The sequence below is a fragment of the Raphanus sativus genome, chromosome 9 (assembly GCF_000801105.2).
Source record: "Raphanus sativus cultivar WK10039 chromosome 9, ASM80110v3, whole genome shotgun sequence".
NCBI classification, from domain to species: Eukaryota; Viridiplantae; Streptophyta; class Magnoliopsida; order Brassicales; family Brassicaceae; genus Raphanus; species Raphanus sativus.
Window position 1 is genome coordinate 5,248,625 of NC_079519.1, and position 21,948 is coordinate 5,270,572.

Below are 21,948 nucleotides of genomic sequence, written 5' to 3' on the forward strand. Positions count from 1 at the left end.
TCCACCAAACCACAAAGAATACAGGTAGGTGAAACCGATAACCTCCAGCTCCACATTCTGTCTTTTGTAGATAGTCTGTTTAGAGCAATCAACCAAGAGAGGAAAACATGCTTTGGAATCCTACCTTTGAACCAAATGGATTTGTGCCAAGATACTTCTGGAAGCCTATCATATAGGTGGTTCCATGTGAGGGAGGAGGAGAAGCTCGGAACCGGAGGCGTATTTCCAGTTTGCCATAGGAAGCAGTCATCCACTTCCGATGTAACTATTGTTTGGGGATCAGGCAAGCAGTTCTTGAGTAAGCTAATGATCGGATTCCTTGATCTGAAAGAGTGAATCCACCAGTTGTCATTTACAATAGCATCCTTGACTACTGCATCGATTGATAGATCTGAGATCCTTGGACCTTGTTCTCCTGTAAGATGAAGCAAAGATCCCAAGTAAGTCCAGTTTTCATGCCAAAAACTGGTAGTGATTCCAAAGCCAATATCGCAGACGACGAACGACCTAGCTAGTTGTCTGAGTTTGCACAATGATTGCCAAATCCAACTTTGTGATCTAGACGCATCCAGTACCCATAAGTTTTCATCGCCAATCTGCTTAATACTGTGTGTGTTTCTTTTAACTTGAATCTGCTTAATTCTGTGTGTGTTTGTGTATCATATAGTTACACAAGGTTATGATAACTATTACAAACGATTAAGTTATGTAAGGACTTTTCTTTTAAATCAAAGGTTAAAGATATTTATAAAAGTCCCCCAATATTTCTAATATTTTTTTATTTTGACCCGTCACTTTAATTACATTGCTAAAAAGTCGAATATTTAACCCAATTAAAACTCCTTCGCCTGCGTGTCTCTGCTCTGCTCACTCAACTCCTTGGCGTCTCCGGCGAAAAAATCACTTACGACTAACTATGGCGCTCGAAATCGAAGCTCGAGAGTAAAAACTTTCCCCTTTCCCTTCTCATTACCATGGTTATCTTTTTAGTCGGAGTTGTTGTCATGGATGGTCTACGAATGCTCAGATAGATCTTTTAGGTTAAACGCTTGAATGTCCCCATAAGCTATTATCTTTGGACTCCTTCGTAGCAATTGTTCTTAAATCTCGGTTCGGATTCTTGTGAAAAAGTCCCTCTCTTTTCTAGTTAATGATATTGAATTATTACAATGACAATACTATTAGCTAGCTATATTCTGTGTGAAGAACATTGTGATTTGCGATATGGTAACGCTGGGCTCCCTAACATAGAGATCTGTTGTGTGTGTGTTTATATATCTCAGTGTAATAAAGATTGTGCTTCAGTTCTGCAAAGAGAACTCCTTGAGTCAGACGTTCCAGACACTACAGAGCGAGTGTCAGGTTTCTCTAAACACAGTAGACAGCGTCGAGACGTTTGTCTCTGATATCAATAGTGGGAGGTGGGACTCTGTACTTCCCCAAGTGTCTCAGCTTAAGCTTCCCAGGAATAAACTTGAAGACCTTTATGAACAGGTTTTTACCTTTTTTTTTCTTCTCTTTGGTGGAATTTGTAAATAATTTGTATAATACTGAATATTTATTTTCTTTTTGCAGATTGTATTGGAGATGATTGAACTTCGAGAGTTGGACACTGCCCGAGCTATTTTGAGGCAAACTCAGGTGATGGGTGTCATGAAACAGGAGGAACCTGAAAGATATTTGCGCATGGAGCATCTTCTTGTCAGAAGCTATTTTGATCCCCATGAGGTATGGGAGCTGTGTTATTGCGTTGACTATTCAGTTTCATGTCACATAAGCATGGTTGTCCTTTACTGTTCATAGGTTTAAGCATTGTTGGTATATCTACTTAGAAATTGTATATCGCTTGCTTTTTCTATTCTAGTGTTTTGTTTCGTATATGCGATTGTGAGTATATATCCCTTTAAGTCATAAGTAGAATCTGTGAGGGTAACATCGATTAGATATGAATTTGTTTCTAGTGATAAGGCTCTTAAACTGTAACACATGTTCCGTGTTTGTTAGTTACAGTAGTATCTTTCCATTTTAACTAACTCTTTACATATTGATGGATTTGACCTTTCACCAGATTTGTCATTTGAGGTGCATGGTCTCCTAGCCACTGTTCATGTTTTGTATAGAGAGCGGTTGCTTTCATGTAATCATATCCCTGTGTATTCGGAAACCATATTTTGCCTGATATGAGAATTGTTTCTTAGGCTTATGGAGACTCAACCAAAGAAAGAAAACGTGCACAGATTGCTCAAGGTTGGCTATTTCTTCTTTCTTTTTTTGAGAGACAGTCTATTTGAATTATTTTATTTTATTAAGTTATTTTGGGATCAATCACCTGAAGGAACCAAGTGATGTTCCGGAATTTTCTCTCTAGGCAAGCTAAGAGTACTTTATGACATGAAAAATGTTTGTGACGAGAACTTATATCCTGTTTATAGTTTATGAAGTTTTGCTCTTCTATTGATTCAGTTACTCAAGGTTTACTAATTGTTTTTTTCTCTCTCTGTCAGCTGTGGCTGCCGAGGTTACTGTGGTACCTCCTTCACGGTTAATGGCTTTGATAGGCCAGGCTCTAAAGTGGCAACAACATCAAGGTGAGCATTTAGCAAACTGTGCATGCTACATCATCTCCTTTTCTTTTAATTATTTTTTTTTGTCAAGGTTATTGACGTATTAAATATACTTGTTCTGTGTCAGGCCTACTCCCACCGGGAACTCAGTTTGACCTCTTCCGTGGAACGGCAGCTATGAAACAAGATGTGGAAGACACATATCCTACTACTCTTAATCATACAATAAAGGTTGATCACATCAACGTTATAGCTTGTTTAGCTCAATACCTTATTTCTCAGCAGTTACGTTCTTTTCTGATTTGCATATCTCGTTCCATGTGTTGTTGCAGTTTGGTACAAAGAGTCATGCCGAATGCGCTAGGTTCTCACCAGATGGACAGTTTCTTGTATCATCTTCTGTTGATGGTTTTATCGAGGTGAGTTTGATGTGGAATCTGTTTGTATGATTTATATGTCTTAGAAGTCTTAAGACTCAGACTTGGAAAAAAATTACAGGTATGGGATTACATTAGTGGGAAGCTGAAGAAAGACTTGCAATATCAAGCTGAAGTAAGCTCTCTTGACTACTTTTCACTTTTATTTAATGTAAAAAGTATTTGCCCATGAAAACTCCTAAAGCACTATGTATCTCGTCTGTGACATCCTTGTACACAACGTACTGGTCCTCGTTGCTGACAATGATTAAATTGTGACAGGAAACATTCATGATGCATGACGAGGCTGTCCTTTGTATAGACTTTAGCAAAGATTCAGAGATGCTTGCATCTGGCTCACAAGATGGAAAGATTAAGGTAAATTCCAGCTGTATATGTTTTCTCTCTGGAGATAGACTGTTGCAACCGTGTGGTTGACAATCTTCTTCCACTTATAGCCCGATATGAATTCTCATTGTATACAACAAGAAGAAGCTAGACTTAGATGCATCTCACTTTTACAGGTCTGGCGTATAAGGACTGGTCTATGCTTCCGTCGTCTTGAGCGTGCACATTCCGAAGGAGTTACAAGTCTAACCTTCTCTCGGGATGGAACTCAATTACTAAGTACCTCCTTTGACCACACTGCAAGGTCTTACTTATATCCCTTCTCTTTTTTTTTCATGCGACATAAAATTTCGTCCGAGCAAAAGCTTGAGTCTCTTTACATACATCTGGTTGGTAGAGCGTCTGATTGAGTATAATATTAAATTCATACTTTGTATTTTTATGCAGAATCCATGGTTTGAAATCTGGGAAATTGTTGAAAGAGTTCCGCGGTCATACATCTTATGTAAACAATGCCATCTTTACAAGTGATGGTACCCGTGTAATCACTGCCTCTAGTGACTGCACAGTGAAGGTACATTGTATATATATATATATATTAGTATATTGTGTTTTTTTTGCCTGCCTACTATCAGTGTTTCCCATATGGACTCTGGCTTCTCCTGTGTAATAGCTGGTTTGTTTCCTTGCACAGGTCTGGGATTCAAAGACGACAGATTGTCTACAAACATTCAAGCCACCACCTTCACTAAGAGTAAGTGTTGTCTTACAGATTCATGTACATCTTGTTATATACTACTATTTTTGATCTCATGTGGCTACTAAGTCGGCTCTTTCGTTTCCAAATCTGTATTTTCTTGAAATTTAGGGAAGTGAAGCTTCAGTTAATTCTGTTCATCTGTTCCCTAAAAACACAGAACACATTGTTGTGTGCAACAAGACATCATCTATATGCATCATGACACTCCAAGGACAGGTGAGTTTCGAGAAATTGTCTCCTGCGAATCTGTCATGGCAAAGATTAGACAATTCACATGTTCCTTACTTTAAATCTTTTTTACAGGTTGTGAAGAGTTTCTCATCCGGTAAGAGGGAAGGAGGAGATTTTGTAGCAGCATGTGTATCTACAAAAGGAGATTGGATATACTGCCTTGGCGAAGACAAGTATTACTACTACTCTGCCCTCTAATCAACTTTCGTAGGTCTAAAATTTGAAAGGATATCTAACTTTGGTCTGCACTAACTTGCAGGAAACTGTACTGCTTCAGCTATCAAACCGGTGGTCTTGAGCATTTTATGATGGTAAGTTTATAAGTTAGCATTTCACAAAGACTTATAACATTATTAAATTACTAGGGGATGAAGACCCTTGTGTTTATGCAGGTTTTAGTATCTATTCTGCAGTCTTATTAGACTTGAGTGTCTGAAAAGTTTATGTTAATGGCAGGTGCATGAGAAAGATGTGATAGGCTTATCACACCACCCACATAGAAACCTCATCGCTACCTATAGTGCAGATTGCACCATGAAGTTGTGGAAACCCTGAGCTGCTTCATCATCAAACCTTTACAAGACTCATTTAAAAGGATCTCTCGTTGACTATGGATTTCAAATTGAGTGTATTAAGTCCAATGGGATGTGTGTTAAACTAAAGTGAGTCTCGGAAGAGGATTACTTTGTTATCCTTATAACCAGGAGAATAGGAGTTGTCGTACTCGTTTAGGTACACTGTTACTTTATATTTCCCCCAAAATGGTTAACATTCTCTTACTTTGCATGACTGATTATTGATGATTGAGAATCTTTAAATAGACCAAGTGATGGACGAGTCTCTATATGTCATGATTCTGATCTTTTCTATTACAAAAAGTTGCAATTGAACAAGCATAGATACTTATACTCTTAACTTGATGAATTACTCACAGTGTTAGTTTACAAAAGATACACTAGCTGCTTTCCCTGGAGAACATTACAACAGGAAAAGCAGTGTCTGGCAAATTATTCAAAAGGAAAATAATTGTTTCTCGTAACAAATCTAAGAAGGAAGCCAATAATATAAGATCAGCAAGAGAGAGAATGATAACTGTACTAGCCAGACTATTTCCACGTTCCTTTGAACCTGCAACAAGACAATACATACACTGTTATAAGCTAATACAACAATATATAAGATGGTAGGGTGTGTAACAAACTGTCACTTACCATGTAACCTCCCAACAAAAAATGTTAAGAAACTAAGCTCCAAACCATGAGAAGTCGTCATCAAATGCACCATATGAATCAAACCCAGAGTAAAAGGTGCTACTATCAAACGCCAAGTCATTGAATGGAGATAGAATGTTAGTGTCCAAGAGTTTATCTTGGTCACTCTGGAACTGAGGAGGCATAACTCCCTCTTCATTTCCATGGGGTTGATGTACTCCTCCTGAGGCATCGAACCCGTTGTTGTGAGGCGGTGCTTGTGTGTTCATTTCTATCTGTGTATGTATAAGGTCTTCTTCCTGATTATGCACAAACACTGCAGAGGGATTATAGTAGTTATAACCTGACCCAAATTGCAACTCCTGGTTAGGGTTTGGTCCGTAAAGCATTGGCCTTTCGTCTACAGGCATCATAGCTGCTTGTCCATTAACAGGTGGAAGATAAGTATAGTTGTTATCAAACTCAGGAACCACCACCAGTTCAAGACCGTTCTCCTCCGGTCCTAAGGAGATGTTTGGTTCCAAAACACCTTCCTCATGGTGATGAGCACCGTTAATGTTATAATCTAGCAGAGGTGCATCAACATCATTCATATCAGGTATAACATTTCTCTGTTCAGCTTCTGGCTGTTCTTCATCTTGTACATTAACAGTTCCTGATCTTATTCTAGGTCTTTTCCTTCTCCGTTGTTTCTCTGCTTTATCTTGAACTCTTACTGCTTGCGAAGTAGCTGCTGGTTGTTCTCTCTGAACTTGATTTCTTCTACTGTCTTTAGACGAAACCGAACCCGAAGCCTCCTCAGTCCCATCAACATCATAGTCACTATCACTGTTGATCACAGTCTTTCTCCTGTCGGCGTTATTACCCCTCCTATGCGTCTCAGTCACATTAGATGTTCCATTGTCACTGCTAGGCTGCTGAATAAGCGACTCCTCTTGGTTCAAAACCGCCAACCAAATCGCGCTCTCTTTAGCCGTCATCTTGTCCTGCAAACACTTAGACTGGCGAACATGCCTCTTGATCTTAGCGATATCAGGCGACATATGGTTGATCACAGCAGTCAACACCCCAACTTTCCACATCTTCTTGAGATCATGAGGCTTCCTGTAAGGAGGACTCTGGTTCAGCGGCAAACCGAGCTTCACCCACCACTCTTCCTTCCCCGTTGGCCACCAAGGAGGAGGAGTCCCTTTCTCCAACGGATACTTCCTCTGCGGAGGATCACAATGCTGCATCAAAGAAGACAACAAAGACCCTAAAGTAGCATCTTGCAAATCCTGAAGAACAAACTGAGAGTTCCTATTCCCATCTGACTTCCCAAACGCTAAACACTCCTCTTCGTATTTAGCAATCGCAGCTGGACCGTTCTTGTCAAACTTCACCTTCTCTTTCCACCAAGCTCTTATATTATCAGAGGACCCGCTCACAGGCTTACCCTTCTCAGGTATGATACCGTACACAAACCCACGGACTTTGCAGACTTCCATCAGCTTCAACATGTACTTGAGTATACCGTCTTGCGCTCTAGACATCTTCTTCCTCTGCGCTTGGTCAGAGATCTTCTTAGGAGCAGCCTCCTTCGCCTGAGCTCCCTGAGAATCTCCCTTTTGACGCTCTTTGATTCTTTTGAGCCTCACACGGTCTTTCCACATACGTCTCTCCAAGTCTTCAGCATCAATCTCTTCATCACTCACATCAATCTCAGCGACGGCCAAGTCATCAGGCTGCTCATTCTCCATCCTATATATCAAAGTCCAATTTACCTTTGGTTTAAAGCAACATAGACAAAACATATCAAAGGCTCCCACTAAAAGTAACTCTATTTAGAGGAAAAATTCGATATGGACAAACATTGATCCATCAATTTTGATTGAGATTAAACCTAAAGTCTTAAACCTTTTTTTTCTTTTAATCTTAACACCTCTTAAAAATCATCTCTTGGTATTGAAAGTTCAAAACTTTTTGGGGAATCATGTCACCTCAAATATGAGGAAGGAGCATAATTTAAACCATTAAAACCCTAAATTCAGAGAATGAAAAGGCGAAAATAGAAAAGCAGATCAATGAAACTGAATCAAATGTTTCCTCTCACCTGATGTCAGCTACGGACAGAGCTAGATCGTCCCTGCCCATGTTAGAATCTCTGATCGAACTTTTCAGAATCTAAACCGACGAAATCGCAGGTCTTTTGAAGAAATTTAGGGTTTTTTTTTGGTTCTTTTTTCTCTTTGTCGTTCAAAACTGGCTGCAAATTGGGAAGAGGCAATTAGACGGCGGAGGACCAGACACCCATAGACAACATTTGTTTTTTTTTAGTTAATTTTTGTTTTACTTTTTACCTTTTTTTTTTGCTGCAAAAGCCAACTTGTTTTCTCTTCTCTCATGTTCTTTTTTTTTTTAATTATCTTTTAATATAGAAAAATTGCTTTTCTGTACTGTATCTGGCGCTTTTTTTTAACTTTCATGATAACATTTTTATTTCCGTTTCTATTGCTAATGAATATTCTTTTTTTTTAAAAATTTTTTTACGGGAAAATATTTGGTGGTCTTGGCACCAATCACTACAAAAAAAATTAGTTAACATCATTTATTTTATATATTTGCATTAGTTATAAATGATGTAAAAAACTTTTACATCATTTAAATAAATGAGTGGCGATGCAAATAATTTACATCATTTTATTAATAACTGATATAAAAATATTTAATATTTTTATCAATTACTTTAAATGATGTCAACATATATCAGTTATAAAGAACGATGCTAACATTTACGTCAGCTGTTCAAAATGATGTTAATCTTAGCATCAATTATAAGAAATGATTTTAATTATTTAGATCATTATTAATAATTTAAATAAAATAAAATAATATTAATAGATGATAAAAACTAATATTAATTACTTAAAAGTGCTTTTAATAATAATATCATTTACCACTATCAGTTTAAAATATTAATATTATTTGTGCATAATTGATTAAATAAATATCGATCGATAATTATGTCAATAAATAAATTAAAAGATTTTTTATTTATTAATTATTATTCATTCCGTTGAAGATACAACAAGCAGGAAGAACAATTAAAAAAGTACAAATAAAGCCTACAAAACATGAAAAATATTGCAAAATAGTTAAACAGAACTAGCCATAAGAAACTTTTTTTGCAACTTTCTTTCAACTAGCCATAAGAATTCTTCAAGATTTTCTTCTCCTTCACTGTATGATCTCTTGTTGATTGTCTTTATAAACTGATAATTGCTCCAAAAAAATTAAAAAATATCAGAAATTTAGTTAGAATCATGAGTAAAGCAAAAAAGAAAACAGTTAATGATTTGAAATCATAGATTGAGAAAGATGTTGAATACAAAAAGAGATTTGTACATGAGTAGTAGACTAAGTGGGTGCGAATGCGAAACGAAGAGGAAAACGTGCGACTATTTCTGGGTCATTTAATATTGACCCAAAAACTCTCATCATCATTCAATATTTCTATAGAAGATTTTGACATATAAGAAATAGAGGGAGATGAAATGAGATTGATTTGTTAGAGAGGGAGATGAACTGAGAAAAAAAATCATAAGGATGAACGAGGATACTTTGTGAGATGAAAAAAAAAACTTTTTATAAGCAAAACAGTTAGCAAGAAAAACGTAAAGCAAAAAAATCGTAACCACTTCGCATACTTTTGGTTTATTTGAAATTTAAACTATTTTTAATGATGTGGAGAAAATAAATATTAGATAACTGTTTTAACTGATGTAAATCGAAAATATGTTTATATAATTTTTATTAGCATCAATTTTTTATTGATGTAATATTTGTATCATTTTAATAAATGATACTAACTAAAAATATAAATGTATCAGTTATATAATTGATATAAGTTTATAAAATAATATCAGTTGTGACTAAACGATACAAATTAATACAAATAACATCATTTTATTGAATTGATGTCAAATCAATTAATATTGACATCAATTACTATAATTGATTTTAAATTAGATATATTTGTTTCACTTACAAATAAGTAATGTAAAATAATACTCCCTCCGTTTCATATTAAGTATCGTTGTAGAGATTTTTTTTCGTTGCAAAATAAGTGTCGTTTTAGCATTTCAATGCAAAATTTATTAATTTTATTCTGTATTTTATTTTTCTATTGGTTGAAATGTATGGGTAATGATGTTTTTGTATGGAAAATATGCAAAATTTAATGATTTCTTAATCCGTGTGCACAACTCTAAAACGACACTTATTAAGAAAGAGAGAGAGTATCACTTATTTTTGTGATACAATTTAAGTGATGTAATTCACTTCTTTTTTTGTAGTGAATGAAGAGTAATGATTTTGACTGACAAACATGCGCCTGATAAAAAATCTAATGTAGTATCTAGGTATTTGCTTTACTTTTATTTCACAAACGAAATAGAAAAGTTATACAGTATAAGTGGTGGAAGTGAGACTGATGACACCCATCAATCTTTTAGTTTTTGTAAATGCATTTACGGAATTGGTGCATTTTTTTCTGAACTACGATTGATTTGTATAAAGCAAAAAAGCTTAGTGGGAAGTTGCAGCATCCTTGGGACCAGTTTTGCATTAATACCACAATAACCTACCCACAGACTCTGATTTTTTCTGTGCGGCGATTTATTATTATTTAAATATTTTTTGGTTTATAAATGGCTTAATACAGCTAATCTGATCATCTATAATAAAAAGAGTATTTATCTTATCAAGTACTATTAACATGGAGAAGCCTGGAGCGTCCCATAAATAAAATGGACCCAAAGGGTATTATTAGTAGCAGAACCTGAGTTTTGGTCGGATTAGCATCGGCAAAATGGAGTTGAAGCACTTTTTACAAAATTTTGAAGGCTATATGATAATATTTTGAAGGCTAAGCTCATGATTTTGAAACCTCTAAATTGTAAAACTACCTAGCCAGGAACAATGGGCTCCTTCAAAGAAAAAAAAGAAACAAAAAGAACCATAGCTCTGTTCTTTTAGTAGATGCAACATCAGCAGTGAACTATCAAATTTAACAAACAAACCAGTGCAGTATCGTTAAACAGTTCTTGTTGGCGGCCGATGCTATCCATCTTTTCTCCTTAATTTTTGTTTTTTCTTTGCCGCTGTAAAAAATAACGTCTTCCATACATATCGTGATTTATGGCTTGCATCAATTGTCGTTATCTTATTGGTTGAAATGTAATTAGGTGTATAAGTGATGATATTTTTATTTAATATAAAATAAAATATTTTAAATATGTGTGCCAGTCCTTTTATTTTGGACAACATATGTGTGCCAGTATAAAACATTTGATATTGATTTATACTTTTCTAATATTAATCGTAGTATTAATCACTCTCCATCCCTCGTTTGTTCTAATATTTTTTCAGATGATAATACTACGTGGCTTAGAGTAACCAACAAACATAATTAAATTAATACCAATATGTCACTCGTGGCTTAATAAAAACAGAAGAAAGAAAGTACAAAGAAGTTGACCTTTCTTACGACAGACTTCGACTATTACCGACACAATAAGAGATGATCAAGGATCTCATCGCTTCTTCATTATTGTTCTTCTTTTGATCCGTAAGATCGCGTCCTCCGATCATCTTCTCCCACATTGCATCGCTCTCACCTTATTCATCAAAAAAAAAAGAAATATAAATTCATATGGTTTACAGTTCCAAGCTTCGTCTCCGTCTTCTAACTCCAGAGCAGCTTTTCTTGATCCACTATGGCGATCCCTTCCTTCCTCTCTCCATCTTTACCTTTTTACCCTCCGAGTAGACTCGTTCCTACTCGACTCGCTATCTCCTCCTCCTCCTCCACCGTCTGCTGTCTCTCAGTAGACCGCCGTATCAACCACGCTTCCTCCTCAAAGAACGAGGAACCCTCCGCCTTACGAGTCGTGATAACCGCCGGAGGCACCGCCGGGCACATCTCCTCGGCCTTAGCCATCGGCGACGAGCTCAAATCCGCCGACCCTCTAGCTCAGATCCTCTTCATCGGCTTCCCGAACAGCATGGAGAGCACGACGGTCCCCTCCGCCGGCTTCGACTTCTCTGCGATCTCCACCGTCGGATACTCCTCCTCCCGTCCCTTCCTCTGCTTCGCCTCCTTCCTCCGCTTCCCTCTCCTCCTCATCAAATCCACCTTCGAGTCCTACAAGCTCCTCCGCGAGTTCAACCCTCAGATCGTCGTCGGCACCGGAGGACACGCCTCCTTCCCCGTCTGCTTCGCCGCCGCGCTCATGCGTCTCAAGCTCGTGATCCAGGAGCAAGACTCCATCCCCGGAACCACCAACTGGATCCTCTCCCTGTTCGCCGACACGGTCTTCGCTCCTTTCAACTGCACCGTCACACACCTCCCCAGACGCGCCGCCGCCAAGTGCGTCGTGTACGGGAACCCGATCAGGCAGGCGCTGAGACGGTACGTGTCGAAAGGAGCGGCGCGTGTGAGCTTCTTCGGACAGTGGGCGGGAGCCGTGTCGGACGCGAAAGTGGTGCTTGTGCTTAGCGGGTCTTTAGGAGCGAACGCTATCAACATAGCTCTGCTTAACTGTTACTTACAGTTGTTGTCTGAACATGAGAACTGGTTCTTTGTCTGGCAGACTGGTGTTGAGGCTTTTGATGAGATGGATAGTCTCGTTAGAAGCCACCCTCGTCTCTTTCTATCTCCGTGAGTTACAAACATTGTACATAGATCGCATAATCTTCAAATTATAGTATTAAAATTAACCTTATAGTCTCCTAAATACTATTATATCTGGTCCTAAGTAACTTAGAACTCAAGAATGTGGTTTCTTTGGTGTGTTAGGTTCTTGAGAAATATAAGTGTAGCTTATGCGGCAGCAGATTTGGTTATCTCGAGAGCTGGTGCTATGACTTGCTCAGAGATCATGGCGTTAGGGAAGCCTTCTATTCTGGTATGTTAATTTTTTTGTAAACTAGTGCTGCACTGAGAGATTGGCTATGTGTGAATTCTCTTTCTTTTTTTTTTTTGCTGGTGTTAGATACCGTCACCACATACTGATGAAGGGGATCAAGAAAGGAGTGCTTCTTTGATGGCCGACATTGTTGGCTCAAAGGTAATAACAGAGGAAGAGCTAGATACGATCACACTTCGAGCTGCAATAGAAGAGATTCTAGGTAACTAGGAACAATCTCTATTTTATTTTATTTTTTCTTCTTCCTCCTTATCATTGTCTCATTGAGTTGGTTCCAAATGAGTAGGGGATGAGGATCTGGTGAGAGAGATGAGCGAGCGGGCGTTAAGAGCTGGGAAACCTGAAGCTGCATCAGATGTTGCTAAGCACATTATTTCTATTGTCAAACCTGAAGATTTAAGTAAGTAGTAGATTCGTTTATATGAATAAACATTTGTGTGTGTAGACCAGACCACTTGGTCTTGGACTTGGGGGCATGAGTGATTTATCTGTTGTGGACTTGCAAAACATTGTTTATTAAGGAGTTTTGCTCACTTCCGAGATTGATCTACCGGTCCTCAATGTAGTAAGTAAAAATAGACATTTATTTATTCACGTGTAAGAGTTTTGATTCAGTTTCCCGCAGCTCAAAAAACTCTGGTCCATCTTTTCGAGTTAGCTTAAAATGTGTTGTGAAACAAAAATACAAGTGTATGATTAGTGATGAGCATTTGAAGATTTTGAAGAAGTATTGTTGATTTCTGTTGGACCAACTTGGACTTGTGAACCTTGCAAATGAGAGTGTGAGTCAGATGTCCAACTCTTTGATTAGTATATGATATTTATATCCGTTTGGTCAAAACTTTCACAAATTTGTTATGTTTCTATCCATAAAACCACTGGACCACACTTATACTGAGATTTTCTTGGTCCTTTTTGCTAATCTACATTTTGTGTATACATGTTTGAGACAATCTCTTGCTGTATTGTTAGATTCATAAAAGATACCTTTACTCAAAATAGAAGAAGAATGCATACGACTCCGACTACTAGGTCGTTCCTCTATTTATGAGTAATCCTGAACACAACCACACAACCATTCGCTCTTTTTTTCTACAGACAAAAACTAATTGATTCAGAAAACACCATGTTTGGTTACTTGAAGCTCAACCACCAAACCAAGAAATTGCTTATATCTTTATTATACGCAACTGTTTCCGTGTACAAATAAAACACTAGTTTTGGTCCTTTTTTTTCTATATTTGTGGCAGGCAAATGATTTAAATTAAAAATCCTAACCACAAAAAAAAAAAAATTCAAGAACAAGAAAGCTACTGAGTGTGAGATCTTTCACCGCCTATATAAACATCAAACAGCCGTTGCTCTGCTCCGGCGACATTGCCGGGCTCTCTCTGTTTGCTGGTCAATGGATGCTCTCCGAGTCCAGCTAAGCTTAGCTTCCCTCACTTCCTCCGTTGTCGCCTCTTCTCTACTCAGTCAACAACCCCGTCTTCACTTCTCCTCGTTGCAGCTCGGCCGTGTCGGCTCGTCTCCTCCGGCGAACGGATCTGTCTCGGCAAATGAAACCTGCACGGCTGACGAACTCCACTACGTTCCTGTTCCCAACTCCGATTGGCGCGCCGCCCTCTGGAGATATCTTCCTTCCCCAAAGGTACACCTCTAAATGCGCACAAAATGTGTATTTTGTATAGGTATTTTTACCTTGTTTTATACACTTATTATAGGCACCGAAGAGGAAACATCCTTTGCTTCTATTGTCTGGGATTGCGAGCAATGCCTTCACCTACGACCTTTCCCCTGAGGTGATCTTGAATATCTTGAAAACAAATCTGTTTTGATTATATAGTGTTAGTTTGACTTGTAGTAAGTTATGAAACTGTGTGGTGTAATGTATTCTTGTGACGCAAGTCTATATTTTTGGAAGCTAAACAGTTTGTTGTTTTGTTCTGTTTTTTCTGTGGATATTTTATGTATGCAGTGTTCCTTTGCAAGGTTCATGTCTGGTTCAGGGTTTGATACATGGATTCTTGAGCTACGTGGAGCTGGATTGAGTTCTCTTAATGTTGATGCAGATCTTGGTAAAGGGATGTGAGACTTTTTTTTCTTATGATATGCTCATGTCTGTATATGTCTAATTACTTTTCTGATTAAACCTGGTTGCTGATGAATAATATAGGATCCAGAAACGGCGAGCAGCAGATAGTTTTAGACCTATTGGAGAATGTTATAAACGTATCTGAGAGGATGGAAAATGTTCTTGATGAAGGTTGATTCATTAGCCCCTCTCTCTCTCTCTCTGTTTATTTAACTTGTTCTGTTGTTACTGAGAAAGAATCTGCAGGTTTCAAGATCCTGGGGCTGCAAGATCGTCTATCCAAGAGAGTGGGAGATTTCAAGCAGCGGCTTGAACTTATCCCTCGTTACAATTGGGATTTTGATAACTATCTAGATGAAGATATTCCTTCTGCGGTGAGGTGACACCTCTTGTTTTGTTATTCTTCTATATGATTGAAACTTCACTTTGTTACAGTCCTGCTCACTTCATGTCTGATTATATGAAATGTCGGTCTCAGATGGAGTATGTGAGGACTCAAACCAAGCCAAAAGATGGGAAGCTGTTAGCGATTGGTCACTCAATGGGTGGTATGTTGTTATATGCCTTGCTCTCAAGATGTGGTAAGCCTTCTGATACACCATACTCCCTCTATTTCATATTAAATGTCACTCTAGCTTTTTGTGTTGCATAAAAGTGTAGTTTTATAATTTCAATACAGTTTACACTTATTTTCAATTCAATATTATCTGCAAAATGCACTGAGGTTATAAATAAATTTATTTATCTAAAATATTATTAGTTAAATAGATGATATTAGTGAAAACATAAATGCATTTCAATCAATTTTTAATATGTATGAAAAATGTCCGACACTCTTTGTGAAATGGAAATGGAGGGAGTAAAAAATTAAATATTCATTCTCTTATATGTGTTGTAAATGTAATCAGAATCAAGGGTCATCACTTTTTTTTTCTTCACTAGGCTTTAAAGGAATGGATTCAGGGTTGGCTTCTGTAACCACTATTGCATCAACATTTGACTACTCATCCTCAGGAACACTCCTCAAATACCTATTACCCGTGGCAAGTACTTAGAACCAATCACTGCATTGTTTACATACTCCAAAGAAAAAACACACGAGTGGAAAAAGTGATCTTAAATGTCTATTTGTTACAGAAAGAGCCAGCCCAAGCACTTAACGTGTCTGCCTTACCAATTGATACAATGCTAGAGATGGCTCACCCTCTAATATGTCGTCCTCCCTATGCTTTGTCTTGGCTAACTACTAATATCTCTGCTCCTCAAATGATGGACCCTGAAGTGATTGAGAAGCTTGTTTTGAACAGCTTATGTAAGCTCAGTGACTTGACATTTTCTCATACTTTTCAACAAATTTCACAATAACTTACTTGTGGAAAAAAAAAACAGGCCCCGTACCAACTAAGCTTCTGTATCAGCTAGCAACATCCGTGGACAAAGGTGGGCTGCGTGACAGAACCGGTAGTTTCTATTACAAGGATCATATCAGCACAACCAATGTCCCAATTTTAGCTCTTGCAGGGGACTGGGACATAGTCTGCCCTCCTGATGCAGTATATGGTAGTTACTCTACTTCATATTTAAACCGTGAATATATCATATCTTGTTATCTCTTGATTGATCTAATCATTAACCGGTGTTGATCTGATGAGCAGAGACTGTAAAGCTGATCCCACAACATATAGCCACTTTTAAAGTTTTTGGTTCACCTGGAGGTCCACATTATGGCCACCAGGATATGATCTCTGGTCGAACGGTATGTATGATCAATTTCTCTTCATAATAAATTACATTGATTTTTAATTGTTTTGTTATAATCACTATTTCTATTTTCACTACAGGCCCAGAGCGAGATATATCCATTGGTTATTCAATTTCTTCAGCGCCATGATCAGAGTTAATCAGTGAAAAATCAAATGGAATTTGATTCTTATGTTTCTGTAAAAGAAGGTATATATAACATTCCACACATACATTCATTCATGTATACAATTTTCACACATTTATCAGGTTTATCTGGGACCTCAAAAACAGTATTGTAAAAATATAGTTGTCTTATAAACATCTTTCATTGATGAATTAGTACGTTAACATCATTGAATTGACCTCATTAATTGTGTAGGTAACTTTATACGTCACTTGCAAGTAACAGTTTCATCATTGTCATGTGATAATTAATGTTGTATCTACCTAACATTAATTTTGTTGTAGCTGACGACCTAATAATCACCAGCATTGATGTTTCTTGCAAATATTTGATCGACCAGTTTTATCTTCAGAAATAAAATATCAAATCATTAATTAAATCCAGAGAAAATAAAGAATCTAACATAAAATAGAGTGATTGGTGTTCAATCACGAAATCAAGAATCATATCATCAAAAGAAGAGATGTAATCTATCTAAGACTTTGAAAAACATGGCATCGTTTTACAGACAGGACAGGAGTTTTTCCTCAGCAACCATTGTTTCACACAGATGATATGGTATCTGTGCCCACATGGTAGTTTCCCTACCTCATCCTTTGCCTCATACTCTTCCTGTCGGCAAACAAACACATGACCATTTCTTAACATGGATATGGTTGTTACATGGGCAGTGAATATCTAAGCAATGAAACCCACTTACTTGACAAATACTACACTTTTTATCTTCTAGTGGCGTAGCTTTGTTGAAGGGTTTGACTTTCCAGAGACAGGTTTTGATCTGTTTTTCATTAAGTCCAGTGTTCACATACCCAATTTTATCTCCAAGCTCCAAAAGTTGCTGTTTTTTTTCACGCAACACAACACTCAAACAAACATAGCGACATCATTATAATTCTCTCTATAAGAGATGAACAAACCTCGTATGACATGCCATCGACGTTGAGTCTCAAGTCACGGAAGTGATCGTAAGAACTAAGTGTCCCTCCCATTACAAGCCCATTCTGTAGCAACACCATCTGCGCATATAATATCCAGTTTAAAAACAATACACAAGCTCAGAGATCACTAAGACCTTTTTGACTTGGTCAACAACACTCTTACCTCGGAGAGACCATTAGGGTAAGGTTGTCGTATATGACGATGATATCTATCAGAGAAAAGGGTCTGCGTCTGTTCACCCCGCGATGTCAAATCAGAGTCAAAGTAAGGATTGGCTTCTTGATTATGAGATCGCCTAGGAGGAACAGAAGAACCCTGAAACGAATATAACAGTTTGAGTTAAAAACAAACCTAAAATGATCACTTCAAAAGTTGAAAATAAGACAAAAATCTCAAGGATACATGTGTTATATCAATTAACTTTAATCAGTTGAATCAAAATAATCCGAAGCTAAGCTCCGTACAAGAAAGAGTGACCTTAATTTTCTCCACACAACAAGTTATTCTTACCAAAGTAGACAAATTAGAGTGATGAATAATAACGAGGAAGACCTAGACTGTTAAATAGAGATACGGCACGACGATAAACCTAAATCAAAACTATAATTCTACTGGATATATGCAAATCATATATATATTCTCACAATTTAAATTATTATAAACCAAAATAATTATCAAGAGTATCTTTAAAATCCCTAAATAACCCAGCAGAATAAATATCTCATATTTTCCTTAATATTCTTTTCAAATCACCACCATATATTAAAAACCAAACTGAAACAGGCACGCAACGAATAATAATAAACAAACGAAGGAGTTAATTAATGTAAATGTAACAACCTCTGTCTGATTAGAGTTGTGACTAGTGCTACTATAGTTCTTATCACCGTCGATCTTGCGTCTCGCCGGAATATTCCTCCTAGGAGGATTTGCTTCGACGGGGTTAATCGAGCCGCCGACCACCGCGTCCGTCGAGAACCCAACACCAGGTCCGCACCAAACATCAGGACTTGCTCCACAAGCGTTTCCTCCATCTCCTACCTCGGTCAAGATCTTAACCGAACCGCCACTGTAGCGACTAGTACCCCTGTTCTTGTTCTTGCTCTTGGTCTTTCTCGGGTTCCAATCCGCGGAGGAGCGGATCACCGCCGGTGCGGAAACCTGCTGAGATGCGGAGGAGGTGCAGCCGAGCCCGCGAAACGGCGACGTTGTCTTCTTTGTGGTTTCGTTAGAGGAGGATGATGATGATGATGATGATGGTAAGAGGAAGAAGGAAGACATGGCGGATTTGCAGATGCGGCTAGGTTTTGGAACTAGAGGCTCCTCGGCGGTGGCAAATGGCGGGGGGTTTCTTGGTCGGAGTCTGATGTGATGGCCGATTGTTGTTGAAGAAGGCTCTGAAGAAATAGGCATTGTCTTGTCTTTTTTCTGAGAGAAGAAACCACAAAGAAAATGAAAAAGGAGAGGAAGAGATAATGGAGAGGTGGGGAACGTGACACACAACGCGGGGAAGAAGGGGAAGTGTTGATAGAACTTTTTATTAGTAACTTGGTTTACTGAAACTCCATTAACGTGTTTGTTAATTAATCAAATCCACCTTTTTAAGTGGTTTGTGTTTGAAGTCTACAAGTAACCGATGTATCTTTCATTATTTTTTCACATGCAAAAGTACTGAATTAATAGTAGTGTTTCGTATGGTCTAAATTTTGTTTTTGGTAGATGAGGTTAAATTAGATATTTGGTTGTTCATCACTCAATAGATTCCCACCAGCTTTTTGGAGAGTGCTTTTGTACTTTTTCACTTCCAATCAAAGTATCAATATTTGACTTTATTTTAAAATCACTCTTTTTAATGTTGGATTCACTTTGGTCCAGAACCGAGAACGAAGATAAAGGTGGAAAAGGGTCTCTCATGTCACTTTTACTTTCTTAGTTGACAGATGTACTTCCAATTGTTATACATTCGAGGTAACAAAGTCAAGAAACATGAGGGACACAGTGTCACAGGTTTTCACACAACTCGCAAATCATTTGTATAATTTCGAGTTTTATACCGCCACAAAAACTATAAAAAAATGTATATATGCAAAACCTGATACCTGCGTTAACACAAACATCCAAAAAGTAGAATATTTGGTCCGGATATGCTGGAAAAATATATTAGTTGAAAACAGTTACTGTGATTGAAATTTAAGAGGACATAAAAATGTTTAATCAATCCAAGAGTGTGTTGGTGGTCACATAAGTTCTTTGGGAGTAAAGTTGGGCTGGGCTGAAATGGGCTAGTCCATCACTTCTGACTTATCTGGTCTGAAAAAAGCTGACTTGTCTGGTTTCGGTATCTAGATTGACGGTCTGAAATCTGATCAGTTGTCTTATTCTGACACTGAAATTGATTAATTTGGTAAAATTTCCGTTTTCTTATGCTGACTTTTCCATCTTATGAAAATGGAGTTGACTTTTTTTTTAGTTATTTTGAAGATCATTTACAAAGAGAACAAATCTTTTGTTTTCTTTACTTTGAATGGGAGTAAAAGCATATGCATATCTTTAGAGGACATGATATATGTTTTAGGACAGTTCTTGTTTTCTGTCTTCCAGTTTCTTATTACTTTATTAGAGACTTTATGATCATTAGCAAGTGATTTCCTCCTTAGTTGCATGTCTCAGGTTTCTTTCTTGGTCAGGATTCCTGACCAACTTTACTCAGCTCGTATGTATAATTAATCGGGAATCAGACAGCATATATGATTCTGCACTCTTTTGTTTGATTCTCTCGATATGGACTCTATCACTGCCTCCAAAATAATTATCTGAGACTAATCTTCATTTTATTCCTCTCGTGACCATTGAGACAAAACATTTTGGTTGGTTTTTGGTTACAAATTCCGGTAAATCCGGTATGGAAGTCTTGACTTTTGCATAAAACCAGAAGTTAGAATCTTGTTTGTTATGTACTTCCTCGGTGGAATTGTTATACCTTATATTATACAACTCTAATGAATTGATATATAATTTTGAAGGTGTTTTTTTTATTTGTTTAACTGGCACAACAAGCTTATGATACCTTCACGGGTTTATATAGCCAAAAGCTGACTTCTATGTTGGATTGCACATGGTTTCATAATTTCTCCCAAATGGTATTTAGTCTTTATATGCTTTGTCTAAACATTTTTATAAAGTTAACAACCTCTTCAAGCTTAGAAAGAGTTGGTATTGTAACAAATCTAGATCTTGCGTAATCACGAGCTCTCATTAGAGTGACATGACTAACACAAAGCTAATCTCCTATATATATAGAAGAAGAGAAACACACTTCAAACTCCAAACCAGAAATCTTCTTCTCTCTCTCACTCTCATAAAACTCACAGCTTAAAAGAGTGACAATGAAGGCCTATTGCACAAAACCAGTGTTGATCACTTGTACAATCCTTCTCTTCCTCATTCTTGCCCAAGAAAACAGGGCTGCTGCAGTAGAGCCATGTAACCCTATGCAGCTCATGCCATGCGAGGAGGCCATAGTGAAAGGCTCTAACCCGTCCAAACTGTGTTGCGACAGGTTGAAACAGCAACAACACTGTGTTTGCCAGTACATGAAGAACCCGAACTTCAAATCTTTCCTTGGCTCACCAAATGCAAAAAAGATCGCCACTCACTGTCACTGCCCTATACCCAAGTGCTAGTTCTCTGTTTTCGTTCTCTCTCTTTTAAACCATGCATGTACTTCTTGCTTTAAATTGAGTTTGCTTGTCACACTGTCGCTTCTGTATTAAGTGAAACACATATCATGTTCTTCTTCAAGTGTACTACTTTTTAGCTTTGGTTAATGTTTCTTCTGTAAGTGTGTGTGTCGTCAAAGGAATCAACTTTATTGTTTTCATAAACCATGGCTGATCATTTCCATCCATTTCCATTAACATAAAAAAAAAGTAAAAAAAAAAACTATCTAACATCCAAATTAACCGGTCCTCGGTCCTGATCAATTAATTTAGATACCGGTTAAGATTATAACCAATTTTGGTTTGCCTAGAAATCTATTTCAGTGCTCTTTACTTCCTCACAACTTTCAAAAGATCTGAGATCTCAGATTCGACGCCGTTCGTTGGTTATCTATCTCCGTCGCATAAACTGGTATGTTGTTCATCTCTCTGTTGCGTTTGTTTCCACTCTATATGCACATCCATTGAGTGAGATGTGTACAATTTACATGATGCTCTTATAAAAATTGAATCTTTTTTCTTTTTGATTTTGAAATAAAGATTTGATTTTTATCGTCTGGGGGTCAGAGAGAGAGAGTAAAATGGATAAGGAGGCAGCTGAAACAGCGAGGGAGTCGCTGGAGCTTGTGTTTCGAATGTCCAACATCTTGGAAACTGGTCTCGACCGACATACCTTGTCCGTTTTGATAGCTCTTTGTGATCTTGGTCTTAACCCTGAGACTTTAGCTGCTGTCGTTAAAGAGCTTCGACAGGAATCTGGTGCCAACCAA

General features: G+C 37.5%; 6 protein-coding genes across 7 annotated transcripts; 4 read left to right on the top strand and 2 right to left on the bottom strand.

Annotated features, from left to right (window-relative positions):
• Positions 1-799: 799 nt before the first annotated feature.
• Positions 800-5,098, top strand: LOC108827871 (suppressor of mec-8 and unc-52 protein homolog 1). Its single transcript, XM_018601371.2, has 16 exons — positions 800-942; positions 1,284-1,494; positions 1,576-1,728; positions 2,199-2,247; positions 2,505-2,588; positions 2,692-2,795; positions 2,897-2,983; positions 3,063-3,116; positions 3,263-3,358; positions 3,505-3,632; positions 3,776-3,902; positions 4,023-4,082; positions 4,197-4,304; positions 4,392-4,492; positions 4,579-4,630; positions 4,776-5,098. The coding sequence occupies exons 1-16, from the start codon at positions 917-919 to the stop codon at positions 4,872-4,874; spliced, it is 1,539 nt and encodes a 512-aa protein (XP_018456873.1). The 5' UTR covers positions 800-916; the 3' UTR covers positions 4,875-5,098.
• A 119-nt stretch (positions 5,099-5,217) lies between these two features.
• On the bottom strand, positions 5,218-7,819 carry LOC108827870 (ETHYLENE INSENSITIVE 3-like 3 protein). The gene is made up of 3 exons (XM_018601370.2): positions 7,623-7,819; positions 5,531-7,270; positions 5,218-5,447 (listed from the first exon to the last, which is right to left on the bottom strand). Exons 1-2 carry the CDS (start codon positions 7,661-7,663, stop codon positions 5,563-5,565), a joined length of 1,749 nt encoding a protein of 582 aa, XP_018456872.1. The 5' UTR covers positions 7,664-7,819; the 3' UTR covers positions 5,218-5,447; positions 5,531-5,562.
• Positions 7,820-11,023: 3,204 nt separating this feature from the next.
• LOC108827676 (uncharacterized) lies at positions 11,024-13,044 on the top strand. The gene is made up of 4 exons (XM_018601135.2): positions 11,024-12,230; positions 12,369-12,477; positions 12,565-12,700; positions 12,785-13,044. The coding sequence occupies exons 1-4, from the start codon at positions 11,287-11,289 to the stop codon at positions 12,904-12,906; spliced, it is 1,311 nt and encodes a 436-aa protein (XP_018456637.1). The 5' UTR covers positions 11,024-11,286; the 3' UTR covers positions 12,907-13,044.
• A 20-nt stretch (positions 13,045-13,064) lies between these two features.
• On the top strand, positions 13,065-16,703 carry LOC108827675 (uncharacterized). The gene is made up of 11 exons (XM_056993514.1): positions 13,065-14,149; positions 14,223-14,300; positions 14,477-14,576; positions 14,675-14,764; positions 14,840-14,967; positions 15,072-15,174; positions 15,536-15,640; positions 15,735-15,905; positions 15,983-16,153; positions 16,249-16,349; positions 16,435-16,703. Exons 1-11 carry the CDS (start codon positions 13,904-13,906, stop codon positions 16,492-16,494), a joined length of 1,353 nt encoding a protein of 450 aa, XP_056849494.1. The 5' UTR covers positions 13,065-13,903; the 3' UTR covers positions 16,495-16,703.
• Positions 16,704-16,875: 172 nt separating this feature from the next.
• Positions 16,876-19,117, bottom strand: LOC108827677 (E3 ubiquitin-protein ligase MBR1). 2 transcript variants are annotated; one of them, XM_056993515.1, is made up of 5 exons: positions 18,300-19,117; positions 17,622-17,774; positions 17,438-17,536; positions 17,221-17,298; positions 16,876-17,132 (listed from the first exon to the last, which is right to left on the bottom strand). In XM_056993515.1, the coding sequence occupies exons 1-5, from the start codon at positions 18,870-18,872 to the stop codon at positions 16,995-16,997; spliced, it is 1,041 nt and encodes a 346-aa protein (XP_056849495.1). In that variant the 5' UTR covers positions 18,873-19,117; the 3' UTR covers positions 16,876-16,994. The 2 variants fall into 2 exon arrangements, with proteins under 2 accessions (XP_056849495.1, XP_018456638.1); XM_018601136.2 differs by having other exon boundaries at positions 17,221-17,358; positions 18,300-19,109.
• Positions 19,118-20,650: 1,533 nt separating this feature from the next.
• Positions 20,651-21,343, top strand: LOC108823695 (non-specific lipid-transfer protein 2). Its single transcript, XM_018596962.2, has one exon. The coding sequence runs from the start codon at positions 20,846-20,848 to the stop codon at positions 21,140-21,142; it is 297 nt and encodes a 98-aa protein (XP_018452464.1). The 5' UTR covers positions 20,651-20,845; the 3' UTR covers positions 21,143-21,343.
• The last annotated feature ends 605 nt before the right edge of the window (positions 21,344-21,948 follow it).